Raw genomic sequence first — 17104 nt, forward strand, 5'->3', positions numbered from 1 at the left:
CCTTATAAAACACATGGGTCCATTTAAACCAGTCCAAAGATATGAATAAGGCCATATAGTTTGGGATTAAGGACAAGTTCCTGGTACATATTCTGGGCAATCCCACATTTACAATTGATCTATATGGCAAACAAACTCCACTGTGCTAGCTAGAACCACACATATAATAGATATCCAAGGCTTGATAATGCACTGCCCTTTCCCTGGTACAAAGGAGAATACTGTATAGAATTATAGGTTTGTAAAAGATTCTGATGACCTTTGTTGTTAACAAGGGTTAATAGAAGCTTTCAGTGAGAAAGATAACATGTAAAGGTCATATGCACATACTGTAATTGACATCCATGCAGTATGACCATCATGTTGTCATCACTGAATGGATTAAAGGAAGTCCCTGACATTTGCCCCAAATAAACAAAGCTTTTTTTTTTTTTTAGATGACAATGCATTACATATAAATAGCACTTTAAAAAAATGTGCCTCCTACTGATATTAATGCATTTCATCAAAAATATCTCAAACAACATTTCTTACCCCTTTGGCCCGAGTGAAACTGAGATTTTGCCTTAGGCTAAATTTTGGAGAAACTGACTGATAACAATTGCAGACAGAAATATAGCTGTGCATCTCTACTAAGGAAATGTGCACACATATACACTGTGGGGCAAATCCACAAAGCAGATGCGCCGACTTAACTCGAGATTTCTAATTTTACTCCGCGCGTATCTTTGCGCCCGATCCTCAAAACGAAAAATCCGGTTTTTCCGTCCTACTTAAAATAATTACTCTGGCGCATCCTCTGACGCAAATTACGCTAGTCACGCCGCTTTATTTGATAGGCAAAGATGCAAATGAGGGAGATAGGGCGATCCTCAAAATTAAGTGTGTGCGCCGTAGATTACGCCCTGTGCGCCGTAGATAACGCCCTGTGCGCACCTGTTAGTTTTCTGGAGCAAAATTAGACTTTATAAAAGCAGCCCTAATTTTACACCAGCCCTGTAAAGGTCTGCTGAAGCAACACCATTTAGGAAGAGCTGCCAACACTTCTTTGCTTGACTTCATTGTGACTGCCAAAATGCCTGGGCCATCAATGATTATAACGGCACTCGCCACTTTACAGGCGCAGAGAAGGAGGAGGGCACAGAGGAGGAGGAGGAGGGCACAGGAGAGGATATACCGCCCACGCCAAGATCTCTTTGGCATGACTGCGTCTGAGGTCATTGGCCACTTCAGATTAAACCAGGAAGCCATCCTGGACTTAACCAGGATCCTGCAGGATGATCTGAACACCCCAACCCAACGATCCCATGCCCTGCCAGCTCACATTAAAGTTATGGCCACCCTGCATTTTCTGGCCACTGGGTCTTTTCAGAGAACATGTGGAGGTCTGGCTGGGATGGTACAGTCCTCGATGAGCAGGTGTGTGCACCAGGTTGTCCCTGCAATACTGAGACGCATGGGCAGTCAATTTGAAAAGCCCACCCAGGAGGACCAGCGAATGAAGAGCATGGCTGATTTCTATCAGATTGCACGATTCCCACGGACCATCGGGGCCATTGACTGTACCCATGTGGCACTACAGCCCCCCCATGATACAGAGCACCTGTTCAGGAATCGCAAAAACTGGCATTCCATCAATGTCCAGGTAATCGTGGATGCCCATGGCCTCATCTGGCATGTGTGTGCCAAATTTCCAGGTTCGTGCCATGACAGCTACATCTTTAGGCAGACCAACATAGCACGTGAATTGGAGCAGAACGTGTATGGAGACAGCTGGCTGGTTGGTGAGTGACATGTGTGTCAGGTATGACTGTCCCCCCCCATGATGCAGACATCACATGGGGCACATGCATGACTAATATCCTCCTGTCTTTTCCCTTCCAGGTGACTCTGGATATGCCCTGGGCCCTCACATGATGACCCCATTCAGGAACCCCCAAACCCCAGGAGAGCAACGCTACAACGAGGCTCATATTCGCACCCGGGCAGTAGTGGAGCGTACTTTTGGCCTGCTGAAGTCCCGCTTCAGATGCCTGGACAAGACTGGGGGTACACTGCTGTATTCCCCAGACTTTGTGTGCCAAATAATAGGGGCTTGTTGCATTCTTCATAACTTTGCAACGAGAAGGGGACTGGAGATTAACTTACGTGCTGACCTGACCCCCCACCCAGGCAATCCCCCCCTAGCCCACTCTACCCGGTCTACTGAGGGCACAGTAGCCAGGAGACGCCTGGCAGAAGGCATCTTTTCTCAGTAAATGGCCAGAAATCATGTCACAATGTTATTATTTCTTTTCAATGCAAACGCACATGAATTATGTGACAATGTTATTATTTGTTTTCACTGCAAACGCACATGAATTATGTGACAATGAGAATGTTGCTTTGCACAGTAAACGCACATGTTTAATGACACATTGAGAATGTTTTTGTCTCTGGAAACGCACATGATTTATGTCACAATGAGAATGCATGAATGCACACCACTGTGGTCCCTAGCACAAACACATCACATGCACATCGAATTGGATTAGATCCAAGTACCCCCCCCCCCTTTGGTACTTGGGAGCAGTAACGCCCCGCCACGGCTCCAATTATGTCACTGTGCATTCATACACCATTCAGGAACCTAGGATGACTTTTCCCTGGTCCTGGGGATCCCTTCTCCACCAAAACTGAGGGTGACACCCTTATTTTGTCAGGAATGCCACCCCCCCACATTCACACATCATTCACACACATAAACCAAATCATAAGTACAGTATAATAACCAAATTTTTTAAAGCAAAAAAAAAAAAAAAAAAAGTACCCCTGGTATTTAAGTCCGGCGGCGAGTGCTCCGTCTAGGCTGCCCACGGGCAGGGGCACGGGCACGGGCACGGCCACGGGCACGGCCACCTGGAGGATCTTCACGGGGGGGGGGAGCAGGGGAGGGAGTATCTTCATTGGGGGGGGGGAGCAGGGGAGGGAGTATCTTCATTGGGGGGGGGGGGAGGGGAGGGAGTATCTTCATTGGGGGGGGGGGCAGGGGAGGGAGGAGCCTCCCCTGGTGTCTGACCTCCGGCTGGCCTGCCCTCCAAGGCCACTGCTATCCTGGTCAGGCAGGCAGTGATGGCAGCCGTATTGGCCTGGCCAGCCCGTGTGTTCTCCTGCACAGCCCGGGTGTTGTCCTGCACAGCCCGGGTGAGGGCAGTCACCTCCTGGCCCACGCCTGTTGTGGCGGTATGCAGGGACCACAAACAGGTGATGACACCCAATGAATTGGTGGCCACATCACTGAGTGACTCCCTCATTACATCCAGGCTGTGCTCCATCTTGGCCATAGTTTTTTTGATGTCACCCAGACTGCGGGTCTGCTTGGCATTGTCCCTCAGCAGACTGGCCGGCATATGCTCAGACCCCACCCTGGTGTCCTGGGTCTCCATCCTGCCTGCCCCTGAGGCTTGTGGCCAGGTAGGAGGGGATAGAGTGACCCTTGTGGGTTGCGGCATGTTGTGGGAGGAGTGGGAGGGGCTACCCCTGATGGTGGCCTGACTGGTGCCAGCCTCTGGGGGATCCTCTGGGGTAGCCTCAAGGGGAGCCTCTGGGGTAGCCTCAAGGGGAGCCTCTGGGGTAGCCTCAAGGGGAGCCTCTGGGGTAGCCTCAAGGGGAGCCTCAAGGCTAGCCTCAAGGGTATCATCAAAGGTCATCAGATCTGTGGCAATAATGATTTCCCGGCCAATCTGGAGATCTTCTTCCTCCTCCCCCTCATCCTCCTCCCCCTCAGCCTCCTCATGAGGGGAGGTTTGGCCACTCCCCTCCCCTGGGGACTCCTCAGCAGCCTCCTGTCTTTGGGGTGGTGCAGCAGCCTGGCCTGATGGCCCAGCAATCTCCTGGTCATCTGTGGAAGACACCAAACAATCACAGGTTTGAGGATCCACACACTTGGCACATGTTCCCTTCCCCCACCCACACATGCTAATCACCAAAAAAAAAAAAAAAAAAACCTTACCTGGCCTCACAGGAACATCAGACTGATAACCAGGCAGGCCCACCACCTGCTCTGGCTCGAAACACCGGGCCACTGCCCATTCCTCCTCAGTCAGCCGGATGGGGCATGGTCCCCCTCCTCCAGTGCCCCTCCTATGCGCAGTGAGCTTGGCCACCTTATTGCGGACCACGCTCCTCAGATCATTGATCTTTTTCTTAATGCCAGCGGGGGTCCTCGTCTCCCCTCCCCCCGCCGCATTTATGTGATCTGTTATTTTGGCATAGATCCTCTTCCTTTGGGCCGGGGAGGTGTTCCGGCTATCAGGCCCATGTAGATATCTTCCATATTGTATGACATACCTGGCTAGGATTTGCTTTTCAACATGTGAAAAATTCAGCTTCCTGCGTTTGGGGGCCATCACAGACACCACCCAGCAACAAGAAGCCAAACAGGACAAACACACAAAAATACACACACAAGCAGACAGCTACTACAAAGTCAAATACAAACACACAAAAATACACACCAAACAAATACACAAAAATACACACAGACAGCTACTACAAAGTCAAATACAAACACACAAAAACCAAACACAAAATCCAAGCAGAAAAAAAACAAACAAACAAATTAGCAGAAACAATCAAACAAAAATTACACTTATCACAAACAAACAACAACTACTATCTACTACTCCTCCAACACTTCTCTATCAAACACAACTTACCAACAAACACTGACAAACTAAGAGCAGAAGCAAATTGCTCATGGAAGGGAACACAGGGAAATACTTTTGCAAATGAAGTGTGTTTGACTGGAGCTAGTTAAGCACAGTGCGATCCTCAAACTAAGTACACTTGGCCTTTTACCTATCTCACTGATTGCGCCAAGCAAAGTTCTGCACATGCGCAGTGAGCAGCAGATTCGTGCGCGCATGCGCACTACGGCCGGATCTTCATTTGCATGGGGTCACGGCTCATTACAATGAAGCACGCCCACTTCCTTCCCACTTGCCATAACCCCGCCTTACGCCTCCGAATTTACGTTACGGCAGGCGCACTTTTGGGCGCAAATGCGCTGTGGATACGGCAATTACGACACCAACTTAGGGCGCCGTAACTTAAATGACATAAGTTAGAAAAAACTTATTTTGCGCCGCTGGCTGTGGATTTGGCCCTATATTACCAAAAGTATTAGGACGTCTGCTTTTCCACGCACATGAACTGTAAAGGCATCCCAGGCTATCCACAAGGTTTAGGAGTATGTTTATGGGAATGCTTGACCATTCTTCCAGAAGCGCATTTGTGAGGTCAGGCATCTAATTCATCCCGAAGGTGTTCTTTTGGGATGCAGGCCAGTCAAGTTCTTCCAAACTCGCTCATCCATGTCTTTATGAAGCTTGTTTTTGCACTCTTGCGCAGTTCAGTTGGAAAAGGAAGTGGTTGGCTCCAAACTCTTAGTGAAAAGTTGGGAGCATGAAATTGTCCAAAATGTCTTGGTATGCTGATGCCTTAAGAGTTCCCTTCACTGGAACTAAGGCCAAGCTTAACCCCTGAAAAACAATCCCACACCATAATTCTCCCCTCCACCAAATGATTTGGACCAGTGCACAAACAAGGTCCATAAAGACATAGATGAGCGAGTTTGGGGTGGAAGAACTTGACTGGCCTGCAGAGAGTCCTGACCTCATCCCGATAGAACACCTTTGGGAAGAATTAGAGCAAAGACTGTGAGCCAGGCCTTCGCATCCACATTAGTGCCTGAAATCACAAATGTGTTTCTGGAAGAATGGTAAAACATTCCCAAAGACACAATCCTAAACCTTGTGGATAGCCTTACCAGAAGAGTTGAAGCTGTTATAGCTGCAAAGGTTGGGCCAACTCAATATTGAACCCTACGGACTAAGACTGGGATGTCATTAAAGTTCATGTGCGTGTAAAGGCAGGCGCCCCAATACTTTTGGTAATATAGCGTATCTTTCACTTGTTATTATTTTCTCGTCCAATTTTTATTTCCAAAAAAAAAGAGAATAACTTGGAGTATGTAAAGAGATAATTAATAATAGACCCTGGGCCAGATCCACAAAGATCTGCCTATCTTTAGGCAGGCGTAGCGTTTCTAAGATACACTACGCCGCCGTAACTTAGAGCGTAGTTTCCGTATCCTGAAAGAATTTGCGCCGTAAGTTACGGCGGCGTAGTGTAACTGTGTCGGCGTAAGGGCGCGCAATTCAAATGGATAAGACGTGGGCGTGTTTTATGTTAATACAACTTGACCCCACGTAAATGACGTTTTTTTTTAACGGCACATGAGCCGTCCGTGGGGGTATCCCAGTGCGCATGCTCGTAATCACGTCGCAAATAGTCAATGCTTTTGACGTGAACGTAATTTACGCAAAGCCCTATTCGCGAACGTTTTACGTAAACAACGGAAAATTCGACGCTGTCCCGACTTCCATACTTAACATTGCGTACGCCTCATAGACCCAGGGGTAACGTTACGCCGAAAAAAAGCCACACGTAAAAAAATGCGCCGGGCGGACGTACGTTTGAGGATCGGTTTATCTAGCTAATTTGCATACTCTACGCGGGTATCAACGGAAGTGCCACCTAGCGGCCAGCGAAAATATGCACCTAATATCCAACGGCGTACTAAGACGTACGTCAGTCGGATCGAGCCCACATTCAGTCGTATCTTGTTTTGTGGATACAAAACAAAGATACGACGGGGCATCTTAGAACTTACGCGGTGTATCAATAGATACGCCGGCGTAAGTTCTTTGTGGATCTGGGCCCCTGTGTTTTTATGATCTACATGAGTGCTATGAAGGCAGAAACTAGATTTAATTTATCCAACCCTCTTTGAACACCCATAACCTATCCTTTTGTGAAACGATATACGTAAACAGTAAAAGTAATATATCATCAGCCAACTGGTCAAATATTAAGCACAGTAGAATGCCTGATATCAGATTAGCAGAAGTGCACAGAATACTCACACTGGTGATTTTCATACAATAGAAAACCTCATGGCAATAACCATTATACAACTAAGGGTTAATGGGACCCCAGAGGCCCAAAAATACCAAAAAGTAAGTAGGGGCAGGGGGACTATAGCGGTACTGGATAAGAAGATTTAATACGTCTATTTTTATACTGCTGTTGATATATTTTATAAAAAATGTATATTTCCTGTTTTTTGATGCTATGTTCAATAAATTTACTTATTTTTTACCTCTATTACAACTCTCTCTTAAATCTTCTTATCCAGTACCGCTATAGTCCCCCTGCCCCTACTTACTTTTTGGTCTTTTTGGGCCTCTGGGGTCCCATTAACCCTTATTTCTATTCAAACTGATGCTTGGATGATGGTACTTTAATTTTTGTTTATTTCCTACACTGAGAGGTCTTCATATAAATCATTATACAACTAAATTGTTCTGTTTGATACGACAGTTGTGGCATGAACTGTTTGAATGAAACATAATACATATGGACTTTCAAGGTTACACTCCTTTTCATTCGTCATATCAACTGTTGTACTTTTATCTGCATTCACTGCGTCTAAGCATTGTTGTATTGCATATGCTGTTTATGAATGTATTGCACTCTTGTATCAAAGTATTTTTGCCTGAAAAACATAGATCTGAAAGTTTTTTTTTCTACTTTGTTATACCTTTTTAAACCATTTATCAGTAGAAAGAAGAGGGTGGACAGGGACAAATGGAAATAAGACAAAACTATTTTTCTCCGCTGCCCACACATAAAATGATGTGTACGTGGTCTGCTACTGCAGGTGTTACTCTAGTTATTAGCAAAGATAAAGCATAGGATCAACTGAACCACAATAAGAACACACCATAAAAGTGCACATGCATCTTATTTTTATTACTATAACTCACCACGACTATAAGGCTCAGATGCACACAGTCTATCATTTGTTTCAGTGCTGCCATCACTGCGTCTTGCACTCACTGGTTCTGATTGCATAAGATATTTTTGAGGCTCGTTATCACCCTATAATGTAAAAAAATATTTTCAATTATTATTTGCTTAAATCAAAATGTTTATATGCTTACATGGTCAAATATCAGTGACCACTATATATAGCAGGGGTTGCAACCCCTGGCACATCATCTTCTTTGCTGGCACATAGCATCATTGACTTTAATTGACAGCTCCCTAGAGTGTCAGGGAAAAGCAAGAAAAAGTGCAGGAGGGCAGCTGATAATTAGGAGGCATGCATACTGATGAAGAGAGCAAGGATAGAGAAAAAACAAATTCTGTTTCCCAACACACACAGATAGGTGCTGGTTGATGGAGTGCAAGGATGTCAAGCATATTGGAAACAAGCTGCAACTGCCCCCCTACCAAAGAGATGTGGTGAGTAGTGATGAATGAACATCCGACCGCAAATTTGCGGCAGGCCCCATTGACTTTAATGGCAGGCGAATATTAAAAAACTGCAGGTCATATTTTCAGCCACAAAATACTTACTAGCTATGCACAAATAGTCACACAACATGGACACTGACCTACCAGAAGTATTAAGTGAAAAACCGGATACATAAGTAAGTGCCGGCCATTACAAGCCCAACAAATTTGCCGACAGGCGTTCACCTGACAGCAAACAACTTTGTATTCTGTGGCTGGAGGTACATTAAGCTATTCACAGGATACAGAAGTAAGTGTCGGCCATTACAGGCCCCATAAATTAGCCCACAGGCGTTCACCTGACAGCAAACAACCTTGTATTTTGTGGCTGGTGGTACATTAGGCATTGTAACAGCACTCGTGAACGGAGTGAACCACAATTGCGGTTAGCAAGGAATTCAATGCGATTCTCTATGCGACAACTCGGTATTAGGCCCCAGGCATCACTCCTCGCAACAGGAGTTTGGGGGATCTATACATCATCTCTGTGTCACATAAAGAAAGGCGTTGAGCTACTAAGCATGGACGTATTACAACATGCGACCAAGGCTTAGCGTTTAAAATTAGTTCAAGGTCAATATCCCAATACACCACTACATGCATATGATTATCAGTAAGGGACCCCAGGCATCACTCCTAGCAACAGTAGTTTGGGGGTTCTCTACATCATATCAACCTTAGCATGTAGAGATGTATTTAGGCCACTAGGGGAGATGCTATGAAATAGCATTAACCCCTAGCATAGAAAAGTTAGACGAACATGTTCAACAATTAGGACAAGGCCTATAAGTATTGTATATTTCTGTCAAGCACGTAGTAAATTGTATTTGTAGTAACAAGTATTAATTGCATACGAGAGATAGTGTAGCTAAGGTACTTTGAGGATACATGTATAATACACAAGTTGTACTGGCAACTAATAGAAATGTATGAGAGGCAATATAGCTCAGGTACTTTGAGAGTACATATAGTATTTGTAGTAACAAGTATTAATTGCATATGAGAGCCAATATAGCTCAGGTATTTTGAGAGTACATATAGTTTTAGTAGTAACAAGTATTAGTTGCATATGAGAGGCAATATAGCTCAGGTACTTTGAGAGTACATATAGGCCCAGATTCACAGAGATCGGCGTATCTCTGTGCGGGCGTAACGTATCTCATTTACGTTGCACCGCCGCAAGTTTTTCAGGCAAGTTCTTTATTCACAAAGCACTTGCGTGTAAAGTTGCGGCGGCGTAGCGTAAATCACCCGGCGGAATTCAAATTCACGGGTAGGGGGCGTGTATCATTTAAATACCCGCGCCGAACGAACTGCACATGCGCCGTCCCTAAAATATCCCAGCGTGCATTGCTCTAAATGACGTCGCAAGGACGTCATTGTTTTTGACGTGGACGTAAATTACGTCCAGCACCATTCACGGACAACGTAATTTTATACATTTTCGACGCGGGAACGACGGCCATACTTAACATTGACTGCGCCTCATAAACCCAGGGGCAACTTTACGCCGGGAAAAGCCTAACGTAAACATCGTAACTTTGCTGCGTCGGCCACGCGTACGTTCGGGAATTCGCGTATCTAGCTAATTTGCATACTTGACGGGGAAATAGACGGAAGCGCCACCTAGCGGGCCAAAAAAAATTGCAGTTAAGATCCGACGGCGTAAGAGACTTAGAGTCGGATCTACTGAATATCTATGCGTAACTGATTCTATGAATCAGTCGCATAGATACGACGGCGCAAGGCAGAGATACGACGGGGTATCTGGAGATGCGCCGTCATATCTCTTTTGTGAATCTGGGCCCTAGTATTAGTAGTAACAAGTATTAATTGCATATGAGAGGTAATATAGCTCAAGTACTTTGAGAGTACATATAGTATTAGCCCACGGCCACAGGTGTTCACCTGACAGCAAATAACTTTGTATTCCGTGACTGGTGGTACAATAGGCATTCACCGGATACAGAAGTAAGTGCTGCCCATTACATGCCCCAAAAATTAGCCCACGGCCACAGGTGTTCACCGGACAGCAAACAACTTTGTATTCTGTGGCTGGTGGTACATTAGGCATTCAAGAGATACAAAAGTAAGTTTCGGCCATTACAGGCCCCAAAAATTAGCACACGGCCACAGGCATTAACCGAACAGCAAACAACTTTGTATTCTGTGGCTGGTGGTACATTAGGCATTCAAGAGATACAAAAGTAAGTGTCGGCCATTACAGGCCCCAAAAATTAGCGCACGGCCACAGGCATTCACCGGACAGCAAACAACTTTGTATTCTGTGGCTGGTGGTACATTAGGCATTCAACAGATACAGAAGTAAATGTCGGCCATTACAGGCCCCAAAAATGAGCGTACGGCTACAGGCGTTCACCGGAAAGCAAACAACTTTGTATTCTGTGGCTGGTGGTACATTAGGCATTCAACGGTATACAGAAGTAAGTGTCGGCCATTACAGGCCCCAAAAATTAGTGCACGGCCACAGGCGTTCACCTGACAGCAAACAACTTTGTATTCTGTGGCTGGTGGTACATTAGGCATTCAACGGATACAGAAGTAAGTGTTGGACATTACAGGCCCCAAAAATTAGCCCACGGCCACAGGCGTTCACCGAGCAGCAAACAACTTTGTATTCTGTGGCTGGTGGTATGTTAGGCATTCACCGGATACAGAATGTCGGTCAGTACAGGCCCAAAAAATTAGCCCACAGGCGTTCACCAGAATTTGAATGAAACATGGTCTACTGATCACATGTGTTGAATTCCTCCGAGATCCATGCTTCATTCATTTTTATAAATGTGTGGTAGTCAACACTGTTGTGAGCTAAGAGAGTGCGTTTATCGGTCACGACCCCCCCCTGCTGCGCTGAACGTCCTTTCGGACAGGACACTGGATGAGGGGCAAGCCAACAGTTCCATTGCAAATTGTGCAAGCTCTGGCCAGAGGTCAAGCCTGCCCACCCAGAAGTCCAGGGGTTCATCACTTCTCAGTGCGTCCACATCGGCCGTTAACCCGATGTAGTAGGACACCTGTCGGTCTAGGCGTTCCCTGATGCTGGATCCGGAGGACAGCTGTCGATGGGTCGGCTAAAAGAATGATCGAATATCATTAGTGACTAAGACATCTTCAAACCACCCTCTTCTTGCAGGCGCTGTTGGATTGGTACCCGAAACAGTTTCTCTGTGAGTGGAAATTCCTTTGCCAGCGGACACAAAGGCAGAATGCAGCATTTCTCGAAGCAAGGCCTGGAAGTGCTGCGTTCTGATAGCCCTCTGTGATGGTGGTAACATTTCCGCCATGTTTTGTTTGTACCAGAGGTCTAAGTACGTTGCCACCCAGTACTGCTCCTTGTCCACGGACAACACCAGGGATCCCAGAAAGGTTTAAAGTATGCTCTTCTTGCTCCTCCTCCTCCGCCCCGGCACCATCCTCCTCTGACTCCTCTTCAGACTCCTTTGTTGACTTGTCTCAGGTGGAGTAGCCCCCCCTGGGAATTCATCCAGCATTGCGACTTCCTCATCTTCCTGCTCCTGCTCCTCGATGGCTTGATCAATGACATGACGCAATGCACACTCCAGAAAGAAGGCGTAAGGTACGATGTCACTGATGGCGCCCCGGCTGCGACTGACCAGTTTGGTGATCTCATCAAATGGCCGCAGAAGTCTTCATGAGTCGCGCATGAGCAGCCACTGGCGCGGTGCAAAAAAACCAAGCTCCCCAGAACCTGTCCTGCCGCAGAGTTCATAAAGGTAGTCGTTAACTGCACGTTTCTGCTGAAGCAGCCTACCAAGCATATACAATGTTGAGTTCCATCACGTCGGGCAGTCACAAATAAGACGTCTGATGGGAAGATTGTGTCGCTGCTGAATGTCAGGAAGGCGAGCCATGGCCGTGTAAGATCTTCTGAAATGGGCCAAGATTTTCCTGGCCTTTCTGCAAGACGTCCTGGAGCCCAGGGTATTTGGCAATGAATCACTGCACGACCAAGTTCAGGACGTGTGCCATGCATGGCACGTGTGTAATTTTGCCCTGTTTCAGCGCGCTCAGCAGATTGGCACCGTTGTCGCACACCACTTTACCAACTGTCATGAATGTATTAGACACTTATATACTAGAGCAAGTAGCACACCTATACCAGTGCTTGAAAGGACTTTTATGGACCTGTTAGGTAGTGATTTGTGTCGCTAAACTCTGTCCCTGCTGGAAACGCCAACCTCTCTCTAAACTAACAAAAAGTATATGAATGTATTAGACACCTATATACTGCAGTGCACAGTAAGTAGCACACCTATACCAGTGCTTGAAAGGACTTTTGTGGACCTGTTAGGTAGAGATTTGTGTCACTAAACTCTGTCACTGCTGGAAACGCCAACTTCTCCCCAAACTAACAAAAAGTATATGAATGTATTAGATACCTATATACTAGAGCAAGTAGCACACCTATACCAGTCCTTAAAAGGACTTTTGTGGACCTTTTAGATATCTATTTGATTGAATACAGCCTGTTCCTGCTCCAAACAGCACCCTGTCCCTACACTGACAAAAAGCAGAATGTAAGATGGCCGCCAGATCAGGTCCATTTATAAGGTAGGGGGTATGTCCATGTGCTGAAATGTCTCAATTGACTGTCCTGCACCACCTGATGGATGTGTCATAGGTCAAAGTTCTTAACCATGTAACATTGCGGACCGCCGCAAACATCGCCAGATGTCCGATGGTTTGGCGGACCGCGAACTACCAAAGTTCGCTGCAAAACGACCGCCTGGCGAACCGACAGGCCACCTCTAGTGGTGAGGGACTAGTTGAGTGAGAAGTATGCACAGGAACCTTTCCATGTTGTCCTGCCTGGGACCGTAAAGAATGAAAAAACACTTGAACATCAATTGCCATACAGCCGTAGCTCTGTAAGTGTTCAGCCAGCATAGTCTGTGTTCAGAAGGTATAGAGAAAGAGATGTTAGAGATGAGAGTTTAAAAAGAGTTAAGAACCTAGTCTGGTGTTTGAGAACATCTGTGTTTTGGGAATATCCTGATCCACACCTCACCCTTTTTCCCATATTGCAATGTACAATAAACCAGGTCTTGTTTTGATTACAGTGACTGGCGCCCATTCTTTTTGCACCCTGAGAAAAGAACTAAACCACATATTGAATGTGCCTGGGATATTTTTGCCATGTAAAAGTGCTTCTGCCATTTTTAATGTAGCTATTGGCATCTGCAGGTCAAAACTGGAGCCTTCCAGAAACAGGTATCTATTTTGAAATCATATACGTTAATTGTACAAAGTTGGAACCATTATGTAACTTCTTTAACCTCCCTGGCGGTATGATTCTGTCTGGAATTACGTACCAAAAGCGGTACAATTATTTGCAAGGAAATTTGGCGTTTTATACTGTAGGCCTGTGATTTTTAGGAATAACTCACTTAAATCTGACCAAACAAGAATCTAATAGGCATCCCGGGTATGACATTTTTTTAAAAACAAAATTTTAAATTATAATATTATAAATAATTATAAATAATTATAGCAAGTAATAATATAATTAAAATAAAAATGATTCAATAATGTAATCAAATCAAAATCACTGAAATTTTCTCAGTTGCAGAATTGTTGCTGTCATTATTTTAATTTTTTTTATGACGAATTTCGCCGCAAATCGCTATCGCACAATTCTGCAAGTGATTATAATTTATTATCGCTGTTTTCTAGCTGATCTAAAACCATTTTTGACATAAAAAGACACTTTTGGTTGCTATGGACAATCTACAGTTTTCAGGCAGAAAGAAAGGTTTTTATTATATAAAATGACATGTAGGACACTGGGCAGACCACTAGGGACAAGGGGGGGGGGTGTTTTTTTTTTACATACAGTACTGTAATCTATAAGATTACAGTATACTGTATGTAATGTGTTTGTTTACTTTTTTGAATTTGGCGCCGATCTCCGCTCCCGTGCATCGTAACGTCGCAGGGAACGGAGATTGGCGGCACAGGAGGACGCTGTGTGAATCGAGCGAGGTCCCGCTTGCTCACACAGCGTGGTGACATCGCTGGATCCAGGAGAAGGTAAGCCAGCACACGCTGCAGGCTCTGCATGTCTACCCCGAGCGTGACTCGGGGTTACCGATCGTAACATGAAAAACCAACCCCGAGTCACGCTCGGGGATACCGCCAGGGGGGTTAAGAAACTGGTTGCACCAGAGCAAAGGGGTATATATTTATGCAATCAAGGCTGTAGTTAATTGCACATATTTAAGAAAACTATCTAGATTTCTTTCCAGTTTGGTATTCTTGAATTAAATTAAATACATTTAAATTCCAGGTTGCAACACTACAAATTGAAAAATCTAAATCTATGAATCAAAATTTTCGCTCTCTACATTTTTTTAACTGTGCATCCTTATTTATAAGATATCTGTATTTCATCTCATATTTAGCTTTATTGTCGCTGACTTTTTGGGAGGGAAAGGTATCTGAAGTCCAACATGAACTGTCAGCTACTAAGTCCAACAAACTCTCATGCCGCATGAAAAAAACGTTGTATTTCAGCATGTCCAAAAAACGAAGTTTTTCCAACTTCATCATTAAAAACGACGTTGCCCACACACCATCGTTTTTAAAAAATGATGAACAAAGCGGTGATGTACAACACGTACAACGGCACTCTAAAGGGGAAGTTCTATTCGCCTTTTGGGATGCTTTAGCTGATTCTGTGTTAGTAAAAGACGATTCACGCTTTTCTGTCTGTTACAGCGTGATGAATGTGCTTACTCCATTATGAACGGTAGTTTTATCAGAACGCCGAAAAATGATGTGTGGAGCCCACACACGATCATTTTAAATGACGTTTTTCAAAAACAACGTTTTTTTCATGCCGAAAAATGATCGTGTGTACGCTGCATCAGGGTCGCTATTGTTAAATGTAAAGTGACCTTTCACTCCCTGACTTAAACTGAACAGTCAGACAAAATAAGTAGAAAATAAGGGCAAATGTATATAAGGGCTCATGCACACAGATAGTAAGAAGGATCTTGCTGGCATAAGTTGGCATATTGAACCCCCTAGGTAGATTTGTATTAGCTTGGTGATGTCATAATTCTTCCCCAAACCATCTGAAATGTTATCCTCGAGCCATCACAATACCAATGCAGACCTCACTGCATGACCTATGATGCAGTTAGCAGGCATTGCTTCCCCAACTATACCTTGCCCCATATGCTTCATATGGTTCATGGTTCATATAACCCTGTAAATTAGAAATTCTTAAAAATAAAAGCAGAAAATAGAATCGGTTGCTTATTACATCCGCTACACTATGTATAAAAAAACACAATATATCATAAATTACCAAATATGCAAATGAAAGGTCAAACACTTCCAAATGTCCAATATATCCACAGCAGTAAAGGAAGGATTTTTAAAACAATCTGCATAAAGCTATTATGTCACACTTCCAAACAACCTGAGTAAGATTTACTCTTATGTCGCGTACACACGATCATTTTTCAGCATGGAAAAAAACATTGTTTTCCAGCATGTCGAAAAAACAAGGTTTTACCAACTTCATCATTAAAACGATGTTGCCTACACACCATTGTTTTTAAAAAATGATCTAGCAAAGTGCGGTGACGTACGTACGACGGCACTATAAAGGGGAAGTTCCATTCATCTTTGGGCTGCTTTAGTTGATTCCGTGTTAGTAAAAGACGATTCGCGCTTTTTTGTCTGTTACAGCGTGATGAATGTGCTTACTCCATTATGAATGGTAGTTTTACCAGAACGAGCGCTCCCGTCTCATAACTTGCTTCTGAGCATGCGCAGGTTTTTTACGTAGTTTTAGCCCACACACGATCATTTTTTACAACCCGAAAAACGACATTGTTTAAAACGACGTTAAAAAATGCAGCATGTTCAAATTTTTTTTTTTGTCGTTTTTCAGAACCTGAAAAATTATGTGAAGCCCACACACGATCATTTTAAATGACATTTTTGAAAAACTAAGTTTTTTTCATGCCGAAAAATGATCGTGTGTACGCGGCATAAGACTACGTGCTTCACAGATATGGCTTTAGCACACTTATAAATGTGAACATGAATTGCACAATAAGCAAGTTACTGCTCTATTTTTTATCTAAATCACAGCTTTATCAAGCTAGTGGAATGGATTGGAAGCAAGTGCCATGTGCTGCTGCTCGAAAAGCATATTCAAAGAGAAATATAGTGTTTTCTTTCTGTATTCATTCGATTTAGGACTTAAAAAAAAGTAAAATTACAAAAACATATTTATTTTTCATAAGTAATGTTCATAGCCAGCAGGAGTAGCTCCAGACTCCTTTTCATTTTTACTAGGCTAGTCATCACTGCTATGCTGAACAAGCCTGTTTTTTTACAAAGCTCAAACTACACACACGGGGCCAGATTCTCAAAGGCGTTACGACGGCGCAACGCCATTTGCGCCGTCGTAAGTCCTAATCTGGCCCAGGGTATCTATGCGTCTGATTCTTAGAATCAGTTACGCATAAATACCCATTAGATCTGACAAGCGTAAGGCTCTTACGCTGACAGATCTTAAATGCAATTTTTTTTTCCGCCGCTAGGTGTCGCATCGTCGTTTTCCCCGTCGTCTATGCAAATTAGCTAGTTACGCGAGATTCCCGAACGTACGCGCGGACGACGCAGTGATTTTACTACGTTT

General features: G+C 44.5%; 1 protein-coding gene across 1 annotated transcript in view; it reads right to left on the reverse strand.

Moving 5' to 3' along the window:
* NEK11 (NIMA related kinase 11) overlaps positions 1-17104 on the reverse strand; it is a 340812-nt gene that overhangs the window by 73764 nt on the left and 249944 nt on the right. The window contains exon 12 of the mRNA XM_040353041.1: positions 7872-7986. Within this exon, the coding sequence (XP_040208975.1) occupies positions 7872-7986 (115 nt within the window). The remainder of the gene's footprint in view (positions 1-7871; positions 7987-17104) is intronic.

Source organism: Rana temporaria, chromosome 5 (assembly GCF_905171775.1).
Source record: "Rana temporaria chromosome 5, aRanTem1.1, whole genome shotgun sequence".
NCBI lineage: Eukaryota > Metazoa > Chordata > Amphibia > Anura > Ranidae > Rana > Rana temporaria.